We start from the raw sequence: 22500 nt of genomic DNA, 5'->3' as shown, positions 1-22500 counted from the left end.
TTTCTTTTACTTTACATATTTTCTTCTTTTTCCTCTCCTCTTATTTCCTTTTTTAAACATTTTCTTACTTTTCCTCTTCTCCTTTTCCTTTTTATACACATTTTATATCTTTTCCTCTCCATTTTCCTCTTTTATGCATATTTTCTATCATTTTCTCTACTCATTTTCCTCTCCTACACATTTTCTTTCTTTTCCTCTTCTCATTTTCCTCTTTCATACACATTTTCTTCGTTTTCCTCCTTATCTACTGTTTTTTCCTCCTCCTTTGTTCTATTTTGTTTTTCTTAGTTTTTCCACAATCTTCTTCGTTTTCTCTCCATTACTTGCTCCAATACTTCTGCCATTCCTTTCTTCTCTTGCTTCGTCTGATTTTCCCTCCTCCTCCTCCTCCTCCTCCTCCCCCATTCCTCTCCTTTGTTCCTTCTTTCCTCACTTCTTTTTCTCTTTACTCGTGTGTGTGTTCGTTGTGTGTGTGTGTGTGTGTGTGTGTGTGTGTGTGTGTGTGTGTGTGTGTGTGTGTGTGTGTTCTTCTGTCTGTGTGTGTGTGTGTGTGTGTGTGTGTGTGTGTGTGTGTGTGTGTGTGTGTGTGTGTGTGTGTGTGTGTGTGTGTGTTTGCGCACTTGTTTAGATGCTGTCATCTTCCTCCTCCTCCTCCTCTTCCACCTCCACCTCCACCTCCTCCTCCACATTTCTGTATAACTTCTCACCTCATGTGTGGTCGTAAGAGGAGGAAGAAGAGGAGGAGTAGAGTAGGCTACGAGGAGAAGGAAGAGGAGGAGAGTAGTAGTAGTAATAGTTGTGGTTCAAGGAGGAGGAGGAGGCGGAGGCGGAGGATAAATTTCTCATCCTAGGAATCATTTTTGTTATTCTCCGTTGAACCCGTTCTAACTTTTCTACCTCTTTTCTGTAGTAGAGAGACCAAAACTGCACACAGTACTCTAGATGGGGTCGAACCAGCGAATTTTACAGTTTTAATATTACTTTTTCTGATTTATTATTAAAGACTCGTCTGATGAAGCCGACCAATTTGTTTGCGGTTTTAACTATTTCTGAACAATGCTGACCGGGCTTTAAATTGCTTGATATAGTGATTCCAAGATCTTTTTCTTTACTTACTGCAGAAAGTTGTTGGCCATTCAAAGATTAAGACTTGTAAGTCTTAATCTTTGAACACAGAGGCGACAAGTTCTACTCAGCTGGAAGTACTGAGCAGCAAATCGTCCGGGACAGACGTCACACTTACGGAGCGTCGAAGGCATTGTAAGAAACTGATGCAGGCTCACAATTTGGGGAAATATAATATAAAGCGCTCTCGAAATTACTTAAAGTGTGACCATATATTGAATTGGATAAAGAATGTGCATGGAAATTAGATACTGCTGTGTTAGATGCCTCCAACACTGGGAGTTCGCTCCCACAGGGTCTTGAAAACGCCTCAAAGACCGATCGCTTGTCCTGAGCCTCGGTCACGACAGAGACTTTCACAAACCGGCGCTTTTCAGCTATTGTCCTCGAAGTTTTGTCCCATAAAACGGGGCCGGCGTAGTCACCCAGAGCAGAGATGGCAAGGGAGGAGAGGAACCAGCAATTCGTTCCCACTTTCCGAATCGTCTAACAGAACTCCCCGACCCTTTCGAGGCCTGGCCAGGTCACCAGGTGTTCTCCACCAACTCTAGAGAGTATCAGACGTCCTTCCTGAGAGACCAAAAGGCTGAAATATTCCTTGCGTATAAGAAAAACCCTTAGAAACTCCACCTAAAGCCAGGAGGTACAACCTCATAAGACATCTCTTTCAGGAGAAAAAAAACAAGAACCAGCTGTTATGCAGAATAGGGATGGGAGTACCGTCGTTAGAGGGGAGGGACGGGGAGCTCACACCGACAACTGGTTCCCAGGGAGGCTTTTTAGTGTAGAGGTCGCCACACTCGCAACGCAGGCCTAAATAATTAGGCACGGTCCAGCTGACTAGGATCCTGGAACTCCAGCCATTGTCTCATAAAGAGATCCTCTGCCTGCAGTCCAATCCACCACTGCTGCTGCCCAGAGGCTTCACCGTGACCTTGGCACGGGAGACACATCAGGTATTACACCTTGTCCAAGGGTGACCTGAGACTATGCAGGGCAGGGACGTCTAGTTCCCTGAGGTGAAAACACTTCACCCGCATACCGGAGGAGGAGGAGGAGGAGGAGGAGGAGGAGGAGGAGGAGGAGGGGAAACTGATCGAGAAATTGAAGGACGAGGAGGAATAAGAGAAGAAGGAAGCGGCATAGGCGGAGGAGGAGGAGGAGGATTCTCAATAACATGGAGATGAGACTTGGTGATAAAGTTCTGTGATGTTCTCTCTCTCTCTCTCTCTCTCTCTCTCTCTCTCTCTCTCTCTCTCTCTCTCTCTCTCTCTCTCTCTCTCTCTCTCTCTCTCTCTCTCTCTCTCTCTCTCTCTCTCTCTCTCTCTCTCTCTCTCTCTCTCTCTCTCTCTCTCTCTCACTGTCTGTCTCTCTGTCTGACCGTTTGACTTGTGATATATTTCCCATTTCTCTCTCTCTCTCTCTCTCTCTCTCTCTCTCTCTCTCTCTCTCTCTCTCTCTCTCTCTCTCTCTCTCTCTCTCTCTCTCTCTCTCTCTCTCTCTCTCTCTCTCTCTCTCTCTCTCTCTCATCCATTTATTTCTTTGTTGTTTTTTTCTTCAATATTTTCTTTCATCCTGTCTCTCTCTCTCTCTCTCTCTCTCTCTCTCTCTCTCTCTCTCTCTCTCTCTCTCTCTCTCTCTCTCTCTCTCTCTCTCTCTCTCTCTCTCTCTCTCTCTCTCTCTCTCTCTCTCTCTCTCTCTCTCTCTCTCTCTCTCTCTCTCTCTCTCTCTCTCTCTCTCTCATATCAGGAATTCTGTATGAAATCCCATGTCATCACCATCACCTCCTCCTCCTCCTCCTCCTCCTCCTCCTCCTCCTCCTCCTCCTCCTCCTCCTCCTCCTCCTCTTCATTCTGTTCATCCATTCCACGTTCTCATTAATATGCAACCCTTTCCGCATTGCCTTCTCCTCCTCCTCCTCCTCCTCCTCCTCCTCCTCCTCCTCCTCCTCCTCCTCCTCCTCCTCCTCTTCCTGTTTCTCTTCTTCATCCGCTGCAGCAAATCAATACAAACAAACAAACAAAGAAACAAACAACAAACGCGAATTACTACGGTTTGTTTATCTTCTGGGATTAGGAGGAGGAGGAAGGAGGAGGAAGGAAGGAAGGAAGGAAGGAAGGAAGAAAATGCTTATTATACGCCATTGTTCATTCCAGAAGAGAGAGAGAGAGAGAGAGAGAGAGAGAGAGGTGGGGGGGCGTAAATTTATAAGTCAAGGCAGGTGAAACTCGAGGCGAAGAAGACTAAGAAAATTCGTATAAATGGAAAGATGAGGAGGAGGAGGAGGAGGAGGAGGAGGAGGAGGAGGAGGAGGAGGAGGATAACACAACAATAAGAGGTAAAAATCTTTCTTCTTAGTGAAACAACTTTTTCCATTTATCTTGGAAACGGCCCAGCCTGACCCCCTTCTCTCTCTCTCTCTCTCTCTCTCTCTCTCTCTCTCTCTCTCTCTCTCTCTCTCTCTCTCTCTCTCTCTCTCTCTCTCTCTCTCTCTCTCTCTCTCTCTCTCTCTCTCTCTCTCTCTCTCATGTAAATTAGCTCAATGTCTGTTTGTGTATCGCTGAAAACATTGCAATTTCCTGCTTTGAAGAGAGAGAGAGAGAATGAACGAATAAGTATGGGATATATTAATTTTTCTCACATTTTTTTGTTTTCTTTTTGTTTTGTTTGTTTTGTTTGTTGTTTTGTTTGTTTTGTCCTCCACTTGCTCCTCCTCCTCATCGTCATCATCATTATCATCATCATCATCATTCCTCTCAGCGATGGAGTAGTACATTCGGTTTATCATATACATTAACGTTTAGTAACAGAACTACAATCCTCTATATCGTAATTTTTTTTTATGACACCAAAGCGGATGGAACGTCCCTCGCGGCGGTGATTTCAAAAACATCCAACATTCCCTGACCGTATTATTCAGCGGGTGAAAATGTGGCAAATGTTCTTCAGCCTTGACAAGTGCAGCCGACCACATTTGGCCCTGAATTAGTAAAGACACACACAGCCTACGTGGGAAGCTTCTGCAGGTTGCTCTGGTCTGGAGGAATCGGATATTGGGGTCACCATCAGTAGTGTCCTGAAACACAAACACTGCCCGCCTGCTAAAGATTTGATACTATTCTTGAGTTCATAGCGAGGAACTTCGAATGTGAGACGCCGAGATAAATTATTTCTTTCTATAACTTTTAAATAAGACCTCACCTGGAATACGCTGTGATTACTGGCACGTCATCAAGTTGCTGGCGAGAGGGGGCAGCGACGCTCTACGAAGATGCTAGCAGCGTTGAGGGCACTGCGCTGTGAAAAGACTCCAGCAACTCAACCTTACTATATACGTTGGAAAAGAGACGACTGTGGGGGCTTTAATCCGCCTACAAATCCCTGAATAAATCCAGTAACAGATCACTTCAAGGTTTATGGGCCCCAAACTAACCATATACACACTAATAACCGTCATATAGCTCAGCCGGTGCGATGGAGTTTTTTTTTGTCAACAAAGGAGACAGCTCAAGGGCACAAAAAAAGGAAACAATAATAAAAAAAAGCCCGCTACTCGCTGCTCCCAACAAAGAATCAAAAGAGGTGGCCGAAAGAAAGTACAGACATTGTTAGGATTTATTGAAAGTACTGACCATTATATTTTGACGTCAGGAGTGCAATGAGCGTTCCGTGCCTACGTTCAGCAAGTGGTTTGTTCTGAATCGAATGCCCTTCACGCGCCTAACGAACTGAATGTCTCTAAACGGACAGCCTCGAGGCAAGGAAACTGGCTTTCTGTCGCCTGCTCTTCATGTTTCCACTCTTCCTTCTCTTCCTCCTCCACACCATCCTCCTCCTCTTCCTCCTCTTCTTCCTCTTCTTCACTCCCCTCCTGCCTGTTATGCGTCACCTCCTTTTTCCCTCCTCCTTCCTCCTTGTCACTTAGGCCCTCCTCCTCCTCCTCCTTCCTCCTCCTCCTCCTCCTCCTCCTCCTCCTCCTCCTCCTTCTGCTTCTCTTTCCATTCCATCTTGTCGTCTTCCACACCAGAGAATCTGCAAACTTGTGTGTGCATGTGTGTGTGTGTGTGTGTGTGTGTGTGTGTGTGTGTGTGTGTGTGTGTGTGTGTGTGTTTACGAGTGTTGCATTTCCTCATAACGACACACACACACACACACACACACACTCTGAATAGGAAGCTGATTATAATTGGCTTCTCGTTTTCTTTGAGGTTTATTTCGGGTATCATCGCGTTTTCCTTTTGCACGTCTATGAGGCACTTCTCTATTTGGGCTATTTTGTATTTTTTATCTTTTTTTTATATATGTGCGCTTAATCTCTCTCTCTCTCTCTCTCTCTCTCTCTCTCTCTCTCTCTCTCTCTCTCTCTCTCTCTCTCTCTCTCTCTCTCTCTCTCTCTCTCTCTCTCTCTCTCTCTCTCTCTCATATATTATTCACATTTTTATTTTCCTCAGGTTTACTTCTAGATTTTTCCTTCTCTCCCTCCCTCTTCTCCTTCCTTCTCTCTCTCCTATCTTCCTTCCTTTCTCTCCTTCCTATCTTCATTCTTTTATCTTCATTTATTCCTCTTATGTGTATCCTCTCCACCATTTCCACTTATTTTTCCTCTCTCTCTCTCTCTCTCTCTCTCTCTCTCTCTCTCTCTCTCTCTCTCTCTCTCTCTCTCTCTCTCTCTCTCTCTCTCTCTCTCTCTCTCTCTCTCTCTCTCTCTCTCTCTCTCTCTCTCTCTCGATCTGCCACAAGTGATGAAAAATTCAGACCCACGAGAGATTTCGAGGAGGAGGAAGAGGAGGGGGGAAGAATGGAGTTAGGGAGAGATGCAGGAAGAGGAGGAGGAGGAGGAGGAGAAAAAAGGAAGGAGGTAGGCAGAGTATGACTGTGGGAGGAGGAGGAGGAGGAGGAGGAGGAAGAGGGAAAAATGCAGGGGAAAAGTGGAGAAATGATAGGAGAGAGAGAGAGAGAGAGAGATACCTCCACATGGCTATCCAGGGAGGAGTGGAATTGAGATAGGAAACAATTTTTCATGTATATTTATCTATTTATTCTTATTTATATCCATTTATCTACTTTTTATATCTATCTACCAAAGTCTTTTTTCTATATCGTATCTATCTATTAATCTATGTCTACCCATCTATCTATTTATCTATCTATTTATCTATCTATCTATCTATCTGCCTATGTCTTTATTTTTCTATATATCTATCTATCTGAATTTTCTCACCTTTTCCTTATTTTTTTCTATCATCTACTTTTAATTTCCTTTTCTCCCTTCACTTTTTTTTAAACTTTTTTCTTTCATTCTCTTTCTTCTTTCTATTTCTTCCCACTAATATCTCTTTGTGTGTTATTCTTTCTCCTTTTTATTTATTTATTTTTCCTCTCTTTGATTTTTTCCATTATTATCTTCTTTCGCTATTTCGTCTATATTCTTTCTCGTCATTTTCTCCATATTTCTTCTTCGTTATTTTTATTTTTATCATTGCTTTCTTTTCTCATTTTTCTTTTCCTCTTATTCTTTCTCCTTCTCCTCCTCTTTCTCCCTCCTCTCCTCTTTTTTCCCCTTTTTCCTCCTTCTCACTCTTCCCGTCATTCTGTTTCTCCTCCTCCTCCTCCTCCTCCACCTCCTCCTCCTGGTCCTCCTCCTCCTCCTCCTCTTCGTATTCCATCTCCCTCCCATGCAGTTTTTTAGTTTCCTCCTCTTCTCCTCTTCCCTCCCTCCCTCCCTTCCTCCTTCCCTCCCTTCTCTCCTTCCTTTCCTCCCCTCCTCCCTCCCCTCTCCCTCCCTCCCGTCTCGGAGAAGCCATCTTGATTAGTTTGTGGGTGAAGAGAGAGAGAGAGAGAGAGAGAGAGAGAGAGAGAGAGAGAGACCCTCTATAAACACTTCCCATTTCTACCTCCATTTTTTTCCCTTCCCTCCTTCCCTCCTTTCCTCTTTCCCTCTTTCCTTTCTTTCCCTTCTCCTTTCCCTTCCTTCCTTCCTTCCTCCCTCTCTCTCTCTCTCTCTCTCTCTCTCTCTCTCTCTCTCTCTCTCTCTCTCTCTCTCTCTCTCTCTCTCTCTCTCTCTCTCTCTCTCTCTCTCTCTCTCTCTCTCTCTCTCGTAGGCTGATCTTTATATTTTTTGTTATTGCATAAGATGGATCAGGATGTGTGTGTGTGTGTGTGTGTGTGTGTGTGTGTGTGTGTGTGTGTGTGTGTGTGTGTACGTTTGGCCGGGAGGGTTTGGGCCGAAGTTATTATATGGGTGATTGATTTTCTCTCTCACTCTCTCTCTCTCTCTCTCTCTCTCTCTCTCTCTCTCTCTCTCTCTCTCTCTCTCTCTCTCTCTCTCTCTCTCTCTCTCTCTCTCTCTCTCTCTCTCATTAATCTTTAAAGAGCGAATTTGTAGTTTCATATTGATACTATTATTTGTGTGTGTGTGTGTGTGTGTGTGTGTGTGTGTGTGTGTGTGTGTGTGTGTTTGTTTCCGTCAGCCAATCAGCACAAGTTTTGCTGTTTTTCCCTCCAATCACGTGAAAGCTTTCTTGCTCTTCCTCCTCCTCCTCCTCCTCCTCCTCCTCCTTCTCCTCCTCCTCCTCCTCCTCCTCCCCCTCCTCCTCCTCCTCTAACTTTTTTCCATTTGCTTTCTGTCCCTGCACCACCATCACCACTATCAACTCCTCTTCCTCCTCCTCCTCCTCCTCCTCCTCCTCCTCCTCCTCCTCCTCTTGCTTTCCAATGGGAGAAGAAAGAGATAGAGTAGGAAGAGGAAGATAGAGAGCGCAGTAAGATGAGAAGAATGAGGAGGAGGAGGAGGAGGAATAGGAGGAAATGGAGGAGGAAGAGGAGGAGATTAAGGAAGGAAGAAAGGAAAGATGGGAAAACAACAACAACAACAAGAGAGAGAGAAACTGATGAGGGAAGCGATAGCGAAGATTGGAAGTTAGCGATGCAACACACACACACACACACACACACACACACACACACACACACACACACACACACACACACATTCTTCCTTCCGACGTGGCAATCTGTTGAAGAGGATTAGGGATGAAAATGGAAAAGGAGGAGGAGGAGGAGGAAGAGGAGGAGGAGGAGGAGGAATGTTAGGAAATTTAACATTCATATTCATTATAATTGATTCTGTGGCCTCCTCTTCCTCTTCCCTAGTCCTCCTCCTCCTCCTCCTCCTCCTCCTCCTCTTGCTTCATATTTAGTAAACTTAGGCAACAAATTGGTTTGCAAAACTTGTATCAAATTCGCTTATACGTACCTCTCTCTCTCTCTCTCTCTCTCTCTCTCTCTCTCTCTCTCTCTCTCTCTCTCTCTCTCTCTCTCTCTCTCTCTCTCTCTCTCTCTCTCTCTCTCTCTCTCTCTCTCTCTCTCTCTCTCTCTCTCTCTCTCTCTCTCTCTCTCTCTCTCTCTCTCTCTCTCTCTCTCTCTCTCTCTCTCTCATTGAATATTATGATTGCAAGCAACATATGGCATCTATTGAGAGAGAGAGAGAGAGGCTGGCTTACATCGAGGTAGACAAATAGCCTGACACACAAACAAACAAACGGGCGCGCTTACACACACACACACACACACACACACACACACACACACACACACACACACACACACCTCCATATCCCCCTCACGTGCCCCCTCCCCCCCTCCTTACCCCTCCCCCCCCACTCTGGTAACAACTAATTTTTATGGTGTGGAGGTAATTAGCGTCGCTTTAATTGGGTTTGATTCGCTTAGTAATTGACTTCATTCACCTGACGTTCAGCTAATTGTTATTATTATCATTATTGTTTTTTTATCATTATTATTATCAAGGTGTTTATATGGTCACAGCCCACTCGTCTATTCAATCTATTATAGCTGTTAATCGATTTATTCTCATTGCTACTACTACTACTACTACTACTACTACTACTACTACTACTACTACTACTACTACTACTACTACTACTACTACTACTACTACTACTACTACTATATTACTACTACTACTACTAATACTACCATTACTATTTCTACTACTACTACTACTATTTTTTCCTTCGTATTATTGCTATTGAACTTTTTACTGGTTGTGGTGGTTATATATAGTGGTGGTGGTGGTGGGTGTGGTGTTTGTGATGGTGGCTGTTAACTTAAAGGCTACGAAAGAAATATACAAGTTTGCCGTGAAAGTTAATGACAGCGATGAAAAAGTCTACGTATTAATCTAACCCTTTTTCACTTATTTTAGGCGCGTGTGGAAAATTTACGGAAATTCTAGAAACAAAATTGCCATCGACTCAATCAAAAGTATATAAAGAAAAACCTCGTTGTAAAGCAGAGCGAGGAAAAAATGCCTAGTTAATTTTGTATTTCGTTGAATTATAAATACGGAATAATTATGAATCGGAATGTGCTGTAAATTGTTTTCATAATAAGGAAAGAAAAGAATGTTTGTCTTTTTGTAGCTCTTCCTGAAAATTGAATGAGTGCACGTTCGTTGGAAAATCAATGAACGACGAGTTTGTGGGAAGAGGAAAGTTGTGAAAGTGCTCGGCAGTTTGAGGAAATTAAAAATAAAGAAAAAAATATTATGCCGAGATAGGTGAAAGTTTTGAAGAAGCACATCAGTTGAGAAGGAAGTGAAGAGTTGAAAAAATGTCATTGATGAAGATATATTAATTGAAAAACAGAGTAGTATTTGTGTTTTGTTGTGTTGCATGCTTGAAAAATAAAAACACCTGGATAAGCGACACAAGGAAAAGGTAAATTGAAGTAAATTGGAAAGTTATCGATTAGAAAAAAATGTGCCAAAATACATAAAATAGTGATTTAGAAATGGAGGAAATGTATTAGAGAAAATTAAAATATCCCCAAAAGGTAATATATTGGTGCCAAATTAGGTAATAAAAAAATATAGAAAGTTTCAATGTGTCAAAATACATAACAAGAAGGTTCGGAAAAATACAAGAAAAAAATATTAAGGAAAAATATATTGCCAAAGTAGACACACACGTACACAGCGGGTGGCGGCCATACGCACACACCATGTAAACCCGTGTACGTGTGTGCGTGTGTATGGAGGTGTGGAGCCAGGCACCCCCCTCCCCCCTCCTCCAGGCCCCCCCTCCTCCCCGCCCCTCGAAGAAGACACTCATCTCCCTCAATTCCTCCTCCTCCCACCCACATCTCCCTCCAACAAGCGCATTCTTCCTCTCCTCCTCCTCAAACTCCACCTCCTCGTCCTCCTCCTCCACCTCCACCTCTTCCTCCTCCTCTCCCGTCAGGGCCAGAGGGACGGGTATGAGGGGGGAGGCGACCCCTTCCAACCCCCCCTACCTCCCTCATCCCCCTCCGCAAGTCCCTCCAGCGTGGTGTGGGGGGCATGGAGGGGTGGAGCGCTCCCTCGACCACTCCTCCCTCTGCTCCTCCCTCTCCTCCTTAGCTGGGGGGGCGCTGGGACATGGGCGGGGGGGAGGGGGTGGGGGTGACGAGAGAGCGAGGAAGTTTGAAGCGCAAGACGGTGATTCGCGTAACTCGGGGTTAAATTCGCGTATGTCGGAGACCAATTCGCGTATCTCGGAGTCGGAGTCGCGTAAGCCGGATACATGTTCGCGTGTGAGTGATCCGTGTTCGCGTAAGACGAGTGCCAATTCGCGGATAACGGAACCGGATAACGCGAAGGTGTGTCCGGGTAACGGGGTGGTCTGTTCGGATAAGGCGCAAACGAGACTAGTACATCCGGATAAACAGAATGCATGTCCGGATAACGAAGCTTGCGTGAACAGACTAAACAGCACAACAACAACAACAGGAACCACAACAACACCAACAACAACAAACTCACGCGAGGAAAACGGGAAACACGAAGAGAAAACGCAAGCACAGCAGGACCAACTCAACCAACATACCAACTTCATCACCACGTTCTTCCAGCAAAACGGGACGCTCAACCACACCTTCAACCAGACCACCAGCACCAGCACCACCAGCACAGACACCGCCCGGTACAGCAACGCGAGGATACAGACGGCGGCGCAGGTACTGGTGGGGGTCGGCCGCGGGACACTACCCCTGCACCTGAACATGAGCGGGACAGGTGTGGGGGTCGCGGTGGGGGAGGAAATCCAGCGGCCGAGTAGAATCCGATCAAGACCTTCAGGGAATCACATCTCCATCCGCCCCAAGCTCTCGCGGATGTCACCCCCCTCACACGCCTCCCCCCACTCCCTCCCCACGCAGTTTGACGGGGAGGGGAGTGATGGGGAGCTGAATGGCCGGGTGAAGAATCTGTGTGGCTCGTTCAATCTCGCCGGGGACACAATGGAAGGGATCATCCAGTGTTTGGTGTTCCTCAAAGCATTCAGTGTACGCCTCTTCTCTTTGGTATTGGTGTTTGTGTGTATGTGTGTGTGGGGGGGGTGAGTGTGGGTGTGTGTGGAAAGGGGAGAACCGATGTGTGTGTGTGTGTGTGTGTGTGTGTGTGTGTGTGTGTGTGTGTGTGTGTGTGTGTTATCATAAGGTCTGTTTGCGTACGTTTGTTTGTTTGTGTGTTCATAGCCTCTCTGCTATTGTTGTTTCTGGTTGGCCCTTTCTCTCTCTCTCTCTCTCTCTCTCTCTCTCTCTCTCTCTCTCTCTCTCTCTCTCTCTCTCTCTCTCTCTCTCTCTCTCTCTCAACTAATATGCTTAATGATATACTAAAGTAATTAATACCGACATACTAATTAAGTAACCTACTACTACTACTACTACAACTATTATTATTATTATTATTATTATTATTATTATTATTATTATTACTAACACGTGTTCTTTTTCTCCACAGGTAAGTGAGAGCATTTGAAACACCTGGTGGGTAAGCAATGTGAGAGAGAGAGAGAGAGCAATATATATAATCCTGTTTCCCTTACCCGCTCATTTTCCCTCCCACTTTCTCTTCCTCCTCTTCTTCCTCCTCCTCCTCCTCCTCCTCCTCCTCCTGCAATATCCTAATTTTCAGCAGCTGCCAAAACATAACCTGCTTTTGCTCCACTTCCTCCGCCCTCCCTCCTCCTCCTCCTCTTATGCCTCCTTTTCCTCCTTCCCCTCCCTTCCTTCCTTCCCTCCTTCCTTCCCCCTCTCCTACACTTTTACTCTCACTCTCTGCCGTCTATTCTCCTCTCTCCCCCATTTACCTCTTCTTCCTAATCCTCCCTTCCTCCTCCTTCCAACTTCTTCATTCTAACCTTCTTCCTACTCTCCTTCCTTCCTTCCCTCCTTCCCAGTTCCTCCTTCCCTTCCTCTTCCATAGTAAAGGACAGGAAATAAGAGAACATGCCCGCTTTAGTGACGATATATTCTGTTTCACATGTTATTCGGTGATCTGCGGAACATGAACAGAAAGGTATTTGGTCTACGCACGCATACTAACGTTCAATTCACTCGTCACTTAACGATATAACGGTGAACGGGTCCATTAAAGAGGTTGATCGTTCCGCACTAATTTTCATCTGCAGGAAGGTTGTTTCAGGGTCGGACTAGTGTAAGGCACTTGCTCTACGTACGGACAGTTACATTCTATTCACTCCATACATAACAAAGTAACGGTGAATGGGTGGCTTAAAGTTGATCGTTTCCCTATTAACTGTACTTTACAGGAAGGTTGTTTCAGTGGCGGATCACTCTGTCACTTGCTCTACGTGCGGACAATAACATACTAGTCACTCAGTTCATAACAAAGTAACGGTGAGTCGGATTGCTAAGTAAGTTGGTCTTTCCGCACTAACTATACATTACAGGAAGGTTGTTTCAGTGGCGGATCAGTCTGTCACTTGCTCTATCGTACGGACAATAACATTCTATTCACTCCCTACATAACAAAAAGTAACAGTGAATGGGTTTGCTAAAGGAGTTGATTGTTTCTGCACTAACGAATTTGCGGGAAGGTTGTTGCAGTATCGGATGAGTCAGTTTGAGAATAAAAATAAATAAAAAAACTGCACCTTGACTATTATTTGACTATTTGACCGTTTGTTGACATTTTGTTTGTGTTTGTTTTGTTTTGGTTGTTGTTTGACCATTTTCTATTTCTCGGGATAATTTGCAGCTGGAAAACACTTGGAGGGATAGACGTTTTATTTTATTTTATTTATTTATTTTATTTACAGCAAAAGTAGCAGCTCAAGGGCAAAAAACAAACAAACAAACAAACACACACACAAAAAAGCCGCTAATCACTGCGCGTGGCCCCAGTGCTTATCTCCGTCGCATTGCTTAGGCATTGGAAAACGTGTATCGGGTCCCTGCACTGTAGTCCTTGCCGGCGTTGACAGCTGGAGCCGCCCCTCGTACGGTTTGGCTTCAACGATTATTTAGCATTTTCGGGGCGCGTCGCTGCACTCTCTCCAGTAATTCGATGAAGGACATGGAGTAGGAGGAGGAAGAGGAGGAGGAGGAGGAGGAGGAAAATACATTAAAGGCAACCTAAAATTTGAGAGAATACTAATACGATACCTCCTCCTCCTATTCCTCCTCCTCCTCCTCCTCCTATTCCCCCTCCTCCTATTCCCCCTCCTCCTCCTATTCCTCCTCCTCCTCCTCCTCCTCCTCCTCCTCCTCCTCCTCCTCCTCCTCCTCCTCCTCCTCCTATTCCTCCTCCTCCTCCTCCTGTCGATCCCATTCAGAGCTTGTCCTACCTCATCCATCGCTACACTGCCTCCTCCTCCTCATTCTCCTCCTCCTCCTCATCCTCCTCCTCCTCCTCCTCCTCCTCCTCCTCCTCGTCCACTTCCTTCTCCCCTTCAACCTCCTCCTCCTCTTACTCCACCTATTCCTCCTCCACCTTCTCCTCCTCCACCTCCTCTTCTCTCCTCTCCTCCCTCGCTGCTCTTCCTCAATGATGGAACCTTTAGTGGCTTAGAATATTGCTGGCCGATAAGCTATCAGAGGAAGAGGAGGAGGAGGAGGAGGAGGAGGAGGAGGAGGAGGAGGAGGAGGAGGAGGAGGAGGAGGAGGAGTATTGGAGGGAGCTGAGAGAACGACAAAGGTAAAGGAATAAACAGAGATGATGAGATGAGTCAGAGAGAGAGAGAGAGAGAGAGAGAGAGAGAGAGAGAGAGAGAGAGAGAGAGAGAGAGAGAGTTCATTTGATAACGAAATTTTAATATTTGAAATAAAATTCTCTCTCTCTCTCTCTCTCTCTCTCTCTCTCTCTCTCTCTCTCTCTCTCTCTCTCTCTCTCTCTCTCTCTCTCTCTCTCTCTCTCTCTCTCTCTCTCTCTCTCTCTCTCTCTCTCTCTCTCTCTCTCTCTCTCTCTCTCTCTCTCTCTCTCTCTCTCTCTCTCTCTCTCTCTCTCTCTCTCTGATGTTTTCTCTTTTCTCTTCTTTTATTATTTATTCTTTCTGGTTTTCCCTTCCCTTCCTTTCCTCCTGCTTACTTACTTTACTTGTTTTTCCTCTTAATTTTGTTCCTTCCTTTATTTTATTTAATGACTCGGTTATACCGGGTTTTGCTTCTTTTTTCTTCTTACTTCTCCATAAAAAAAGATTAGTGCGTGGTGACAAGATCAGCCCATAATAGTTTTTTTCTCATATACATCAGTACAAAAAAGTATTAGTCAATATTGTTCACTTGACGCATGAGACAGGTCACTAATCCGGCCCAGTAAATACGTGGCCAGATTCCTGAATAGTAACCTCGCGTCTGTGTTCACGGTCCAGAACACGGAGTCCGTTTCCGAGGGCCCTGCTCCTCCGGAGTTGGCAGTATGCGAACAAGATGTGTAAATGTACCTGGATATACTCGACACGAACAAGTCTGCGGATTTTGAAGGAACTGAAACAGCAAATTCTTCATCATGGCTTAGCGGGGCCCTCTCTGGGAGTCTCAAGCTGGTCATAACGCAGCCAAAAACTACTGGCTCTATGGGCCGAATATATGCGTATATCTCTGTCTATCTATATATCTGTATATCTATATCTATCTATCTATCTATCTGTCTATCTCGATGTACACACACACACACACACACACACACACATGAACGATGAATTTTTCGAGAGTGCAGCGACGCGTTACAAAAATGATACCATCGTTGCAGACCCAACCTTGAGATTTTTAATGAAAAACGACTCGACCTCTTAACGCTGGAAAAGAAACGAGACGCGCGGTTTTGATAGAGGACGACAAATATCTAAGGCGGTGCAATTCAGACATTGGAAATAGCCATTCACCGCTGGAACAACAACCTTCCTGTAGAAGCAGTTAATGCGAAAGCGACCATCGCTTACAATTAAAATAAGTTGATGTTTCATGCTACGTCGTGAGTGAAGTGAACATTTTCGTACATACGGGCAGTAAGTTCTTTCATCTTTTCTGTGGTTCACTGAAGAACACGACAAGCTGATGAATTACTGAAGCAGGCAGCCTCATTATCGGCTGACAAGCCCTCTGTTACCCTTATGCTGCCTTGTTTCCTCCTCTTCCTCCTCTTCCTCCTCCTCCTCCTCCTCCTCCTCCTCTTGGGAAATCATTGGAGGAGGTTAGACAACTTGAAAGAAGCCTTCTGATTGGTCCACAAACTTTCCTTCCCTTCATCCTCTTCCTTCTCTCCTTTTCCCTGCCATTTCATTTTCTTTCATGCTTATTCTACCTCCTCCCCCTCCTCCTCCTCCTCCTCCTCCTCCTCCTCCTCCTCTCGGTACTCAACCCAAGTTTTTCATTTTTTTGTTTGGGTGGTTCTCTCTCTCTCTCTCTCTCTCTCTCTCTCTCTCTCTCTCTCTCTCTCTCTCTCTCTCTCTCTCTCTCTCTCTCTCTCTCTCTCTCTCTCTCTCTCTCTCACACCCGATTTCACTCTGACATTGCAATCGTGAAACTCTTAATATACGAGAAAGAAAGAAAGAAAGAAAGAAAGAAAAGAATAAGAAAAAAAATAAAAGGAGTATTGTACCAACTTTGAACTATTGTCGCACGCACGTCTTTTTTTCCTCCTTTCTTTATTTTCTTTCTCTTTTTTCCCCTTTTTTCCTGGCGCGAAATTCAAAAGGTGTCATGTTGCAATGTGTGTGTGTGTGTGTGTGTGTGTGTGTTTTTTTTAGGTTTTCGTTGATTGGACATTGCCACACCTGTGTACTCTCTCTCTCTCTCTCTCTCTCTCTCTCTCTCTCTCTCTCTCTCTCTCTCTCTCTCTCTCTCTCTCTCTCTCTCTCTCTCTCTCTCTCTCTCTCTCTCTCTCTCTTAGGTGTTGCGGTTTAATTAATTTTGAAGAATAAGTTTTCTCTCTTCCTTCCTTTCTTTATTTGCTCCTTTGTTCCTTCCTTTGTTCCTTTCCTCTTTATATTCCTTCCTTCCTTCCTTCCTTCCTTTCTTTATTTGCTCCTTTGTTCCTTCCTTTGTTCCTTTCCTCTTTATATTCCTTCCTTCCTTCCTTCCTTCCTTCCTTCCTTCCTTCCTTCCTTCCTTCCTCCCTCCCTCCCTCCCTCCCTTCCTTCCTTCCTTTCTTTCTCTCCTACTTTCATTCATTCAGTTCTTTATTTTCTTCTTTATCCTCGCCACTCCGGATCTATCTCCTCCTCCTCCTCCTCCTCCTCCTCCTCCTCCTCCTCCTCCTCCTCCTCCTCCTCCTCCTCCTCTTTCCTTCTCCTCCTCCTTCTCTTTCCTCCTCCTCTTCGCTGTTTCAAATAGATTTATCCTCGCTTGAATATGTATGTATGTATATATGTATATATGTGTGTATGAAAATGTGTGTGTGTGTGTGTGTGTGTGTGTGTGTGTGTGTGTGTGTGTGTGTGTGTGCGTTAATGCATTCATGGGTTTTTGTGTACACCTTTGTTGCGCCTGAGAGAGAGAGAGAGAGAGAGAGAGAGAGAGAGAGAGAGAGAGAGAGAGAGAGAGAGAGAGAGACTTTGGTAGACAGACAGACAGAGATAAACTGTTTAAAATTTGAGTGTTGAGAGAGAGAGAGAGAGAGAGCGGATGGAAAATATTTGTTTTTGTTTGTCTCCGTTTTCTGTTTGAGGGTTTGCCAAATAGGTATTTACGTTTTCTTTCGGCTGTTATTTTCCCCTCTCTCTCTCTCTCTATCTCTTTGTAAATCTCTCTCTCTCTCTCTCTCTCTCTCTCTCTCTCTCTCTCTCTCTCTCTCTCTCTCTCTCTCTCTCTCTCTCTCTCTCTCTCTCTCTCTCTCTCTCTCTCTCTCTCTCTCTCTCTCTCTGTAAATCTATGTAAATCTCTCTCTCTCTCTCTCTCTCTCTCTCTCTCTCTCTCTCTCTCTCTCTCTCTCTCTCTCTCTCTCTCTCTCTCTCTCTCTCTCTCTCTCTCTCTCTCTCTCTCTCTCTCACACACACACACACACACACACACACACACACACACACACACACACATAAAGGCGATCTCTTAGACGTATCCATTCGCACAGATACAGACGGACAGAGGGACAGATAGATAAAAACGAATGCACAGATAGATAAAAACAAAAGCGTAGATAGATTGTGTGAGTGATGCGGACATACAAACATACAGACATACAGACAAACAGCCAGATAAAGACATTAGTTGTTTTTATGTATAATTAGACAGTGGGAGAGATGGGAAGAAAGACAGATAGGGAAGGGATAGGAATAGGATAGACAGACAGATAGACAGACAGATAAACAGCAAGATAAAATGATCGATAAATGGAGACATGGAAAGAAAGACAGACAGACAGACAGACAGACAGACAAACAGACAGACAGACGCAAACACACACGCAGATGACGTCTTTCAAAGTCCTCCATAAAAATACTTAAATGGGGCAAGAGAAGGAGGAGGAGAAGGAGGAGGAGGAGGAGGAGGAGGAGGAGGAGGAGGAGGAGGAGGAGGAGGAGGAAAATGTCTTGATTCTGAAAGAGGATGATGATGATGATGATGATGATGATGATGATGATGATGATGATGATGATGATGAGGAGGAGGAGGAGGAGGAGGAGGAGGAGGAGGAGGAGGAATAATTTGATGGATGCTGGGAAAAAATCAAGGGGAGGAATGAAAATACATCTAAGTCACTCCTTAATATGCATAAAAGAAAACATGCCCTAAAATTTGAGAGAAAATGGGATGCGGTTGCCTCCTTTTCGTGTTATAATGAAGAGATAATGGAGGAGGATGAGGAGGAGGAGAAAGAAGTAGAAGACGGAGGAGGAGGAGGAGGAGGAGGCGGCGGCGGCGGCGGCGGCGGCTAGATGGATAGGCGTTTTAACAGGAAGGAGAAAGGAAGAAGAGAAAGAGAAGGATGAGGCGGAGGTGGAAGAGGAGGAGGAGGAGGAGGAGGCGGAGGATTAAGAGAAGAAGATTGAAGAGCAGGAGGAAGGAGGGAAGGAAGGAGAGAAATAAGGACTTCCTCTCCTCCTTAGAGAGAGAGAGAGAGAGAGAGAGAGAGCGTAATATATATTTATTCTACAAGCTTTATGTCAAGAAAATATGAGACGGAAAGTATTTTTGTAACAACAATGATTCCTCCTCCTCCTCCTCCTTCTCCTCCTCCTCCTCCTCCTCCTTCTCCTCCTCCTCCTGCTCTTGTCTTCCTGGAATTTAGGAAAAGGAGAGGAAAACCTGAAAACAATGGTGATAATTAATTTTCTTTCAAAGGCGCCTTCTCTCTCTATCTCTCTCTCTCTCTCTCTCTCTCTCTCTCTCTCTCTCTCTCTCTCTCTCTCTCTCTCTCTCTCTCTCTCTCTCTCTCTCTCTCTCTCTCTCTCTCTCTCTCTCTCTCTCTCTCTCTCTCTCTCTCTCTCTCTCTCTCTCTCTCTTTCCGCCACTGTTTGTCTTTATCTGTCTGTCTGTGTTTCGTTCTATCTATCTGTTTGCGTCCCTGTCAGGATTTTCTCTCTCTCTCTCTCTCTCTCTCTCTCTCTCTCTCTCTCTCTCTCTCTCTCTCTCTCTCTCTCTCTCTCTCTCTCTCTCTCTCTCTCTCTCTCTCTCTCTCTCTCTCTCTCTCTCTCTCTCTCTCTCTCTCTCGCTCCTTGATTAAATGGGTAATCACCTTTAATTACCTGTCACATAAACCATTTCCGTTGAGAGAGAGAGAGATTTTTCTCTTCTCGTTTAAAATCAATAAATATCTGAAACTTTATCCAATATGAAGAGAAAAAGGAGGAGGAGGAGGAGGAGGAGGAGGAGGAGGAGATGAAGAAGAAAAAGCATAATAATAATAATAATAAGAGAAAAATAGGAGAGAGAGAGAGAGAGAGAGAGAACGTACCCTCATACTAACTAGCACTTTTAATCACCTGTCGCCTACTAATTGCTCGCACCTGTCCTCTCTATCCCTCACCTGTACATTAATTAGCTATGTTCACCTGTGTTTACCTGTCTGCTCATAATTACCCACCTGTCTAATTACCTGCTGTCTTTTAGTCTTGCCACACCTGTCAGTTCACGTGCATGCTAATTACATATACTTACCTGTCTTTACCTTTACCTGTGCCCCAGTAATTATCTCTTGCGCGCTGGAGTAGGCTCGTGAATATGGACACTAAATGATCGATTGTTGGATTAAAAGTCTTCACACATTCTCCTCCATTTCTTGTTCCTCCTTCCACTTTACTTCTGCCTCTCCTTCACTCCTTTTTTTTCCTCCTTTCACAATTCATATGCCTTACCTCCACTCCTTCCACCTTGCTGTCTTCCTCTTCCTCGTGTCCTCTCCTTCCTGGCTTTGTTTTCCTCTCCTCCTCTCCTCCTCCTTCCTTCTTCCACTCTTCATCTGCATATTCCACTCCTCCTTCATTCATTTAACTTTCCTCTGCATCTCCACTTCTCCTTCCTCCATCCTGCCTTTCTTTTCCTCTCCTCCTCTCCTCCTCCTTCCTTCTTCCACTCTTCATCTCCATATTCCACTCCTCCTTCCTTCATTTAACTTTCCTCTGCATCTCCTCCACTTCTTCCTCCATCCACGCATCCTCTTCTCCTCCTCCTCCTCTCCCTTTCCTCCATCCTTCATTTTCTTCTCTTTTCCTCCTTCCTCTATTCACCTTCAGTTAACTTTCCTACCCCTCACTCTTTTTCCACCTGTCTGTCCATCCACCTGCTCTCACCTGTCCACCTACTCACTTGTTTTCCACTCATTCCACCTCTACTCAACTCCTCCACCTTTCACTCTTCTTATATCCTACCCACGTACCCATTAACTAACTCTCCCACCTCTCACCCACCTGCGTATTACCTGTCCACTTACCCACCTTGTTTTGATTTGTTTTACCTGTCATATAATTCCTCCATCAGTCATCCACTTCATCATCTTTCCACTTTCTCACTTGTCCACCCTTACCGCCCACCTAACCACCTATCTATCCACCCACCTGTCTCTCCCTGTCCTCCTCTTCTGTCCACTACCTGTCTCCCACTTTGATTCCCGCCTCACTAATCCACCAGCCTTTCCCATTCATCTCTTCCCTTCTCACCTGTCTTCTCCCCCTCACCTGTACACTTTTTCAGCCATTAATTGCCACCTGTCCTGTTTGTCCAATACATCTGATTGGTGAGAAGTTTAAAATTGTATCGTATTCGTTTTATCTCAACCATTTCCCTCATCCTTGCTCTCCTTCCTCATTTGTCCTTCCACCATGGCTTTGCATCCGCCCATTAATTGACACTTTTTTTTTTACGATCGGCCTATAGCGCCAGTAGACTTTTCTGATGGGGCCCGTTGGTTGGTCCCAGCTCGTTAGTTGCACAGGCAAATTTTTATAGTGGAGCCATTTAGCTTGGCTCATCCTGCCCCTACCCCCCGAAATCATCTTTGCACCACTCCAGCGACCGACACGCTGACCAGTCAACCGCCGCCTACCTGTGCCCTTACACCTGGTTGAAGCGAAGTTTAAAATGGAGTCTTATCAGCTTTATCCATCAGCCAGTCCACTCGACCTCTCTCTCCCACCTCGTTTTTCCTTTTAACTCAACTGTGCACCTGTCCAGTCATCAACCACCTGTCGTGTTCCCTCATCGGGTTGGCAGGGAGCTTGACATGCATTTTTGTGGTCTACTTTATCTGCCAACTACTTCCTCACACCTCAGCCTCGAACCTTTTCCCAAAATTAACCCTCTCACCTCCCCACCTGACCTGTGCACCTGTCCATTTACTTATTAACCCTTTTTTTTTGTGCGCCCTCATGGCTAATTCACGGGTTTTTATATCCACCTCACCTACCAAACACTCCCGCTCACCTCTCTCACGCCATGATGAAATGCCTCAATCCATCAATAAATCAATACGACCTCTCCCAGACACACCTGTCCTTTACCTGACCTGTGTGCGTTGCCAGCCATTAACTCACCTGTGTTGTTTATTCGGGCACCTGGATGACATGGAGTTGGATGTGTTTTTTTAATCAACATTACCAAATTCTACCTCTCTCTCCTCATCACACCTGTCAATATTCACTTCACCTGCCCAGTCACTAATTAACCTGCCTATCTTGTTTACCAGGACACCTTATTGACAGGGAGTTTGACATGGGTACTTTTCATTTATCTGTCAAACACTTTCCACCTCTCCCCACCACACCTGCCCTTACCTACCTCACCTGTGCACCAGTTCAATCACTAGTCAACCTACCTGTCTTCCCTAGCCCTATACATGGTTGACAGGGAGCTTGACAAATGGGTCTATTTTCTATCTTAACTACCAACCTCAGTCCTTCCTGTCCTCATTATACCTGTCCACTTACCTCACCTTTGCACCTGTCCAATCACTAATTAACCCACCTGTCTTATCTTCCTTCTCACCTGGTTGACGGGGAGTTTGACATTGAGACTTTTTCTTCTTGTCAACTTCATTCTCCCACCTGACCTGTGCACCTGTCCAATCAATATTTAGTTCATCTGTCATGTTGACCCAGAAAGCTGGTTAGCGGCGTTCTTTTATATACTTTTATTTTTATCCACCATAATAGAATTCCCTAACCAATCAATCAACTAATCCCATCTCACTCCAACACACCTGTTCCCTCCTTCCTCACCTTTGCACCTGTCCAGTTATTAACCCCCCTGTTTTGTCTACCTTCACACCTGGTTGGCAGGGAGTGTTACATGGAGACTTTTCTTCTTTATCTTTCAAGCTCACTTCTAACATTCTCGCTTACCTCTCCTACCTAACCTGGGCACCTGTCCAGTCAATAATTAGCCTACCTGTCCTGTTGACCATCACAATGTGTTAGTGGCGTTCTTTTATCCACCTTCACTTTTATCCGCCATAATGGAACACCTGGTCAACCAATCAATCCAACGTCTCCTCACATACCTCACCTGTGCACTTGTTCAGTCATTAACCCACCTGTCTTCCTTACCCTTACACCTGGTTGACGGGGAGTTTGACATGGGACTTGTTCTTCCGTGTCTTTCAAGCACTACCGCTCACCTCCCCCTATCACACCTGTCAAC

General features: G+C 45.1%; 1 protein-coding gene across 4 annotated transcripts in view; it reads left to right on the top strand.

Moving 5' to 3' along the window:
* The window catches only part of LOC126981764 (neurobeachin-like), a 237496-nt gene that overhangs the window by 75891 nt on the left and 139105 nt on the right, over positions 1-22500 (top strand). For 3 of the 4 annotated variants that reach the window (XM_050833291.1, XM_050833289.1, XM_050833288.1), the window contains exon 1: positions 9342-11469. The exons of the other annotated variant lie outside the window; for it this stretch is intronic. In XM_050833291.1, coding sequence (XP_050689248.1) covers positions 10180-11469 — 1290 coding nt within the window. In that variant the 5' untranslated portion in view covers positions 9342-10179. Of the gene's footprint in view, positions 1-9341; positions 11470-22500 lie in introns of those variants that run through there. 4 annotated transcript variants of the gene reach the window in all.

The sequence above is a fragment of the Eriocheir sinensis genome, chromosome 49 (assembly GCF_024679095.1).
Source record: "Eriocheir sinensis breed Jianghai 21 chromosome 49, ASM2467909v1, whole genome shotgun sequence".
Lineage (NCBI taxonomy): Eukaryota > Metazoa > Arthropoda > Malacostraca > Decapoda > Varunidae > Eriocheir > Eriocheir sinensis.
Note: the sequence above shows the minus strand (reverse complement) of the source record. Positions and strands in the feature narration are given on the sequence as shown.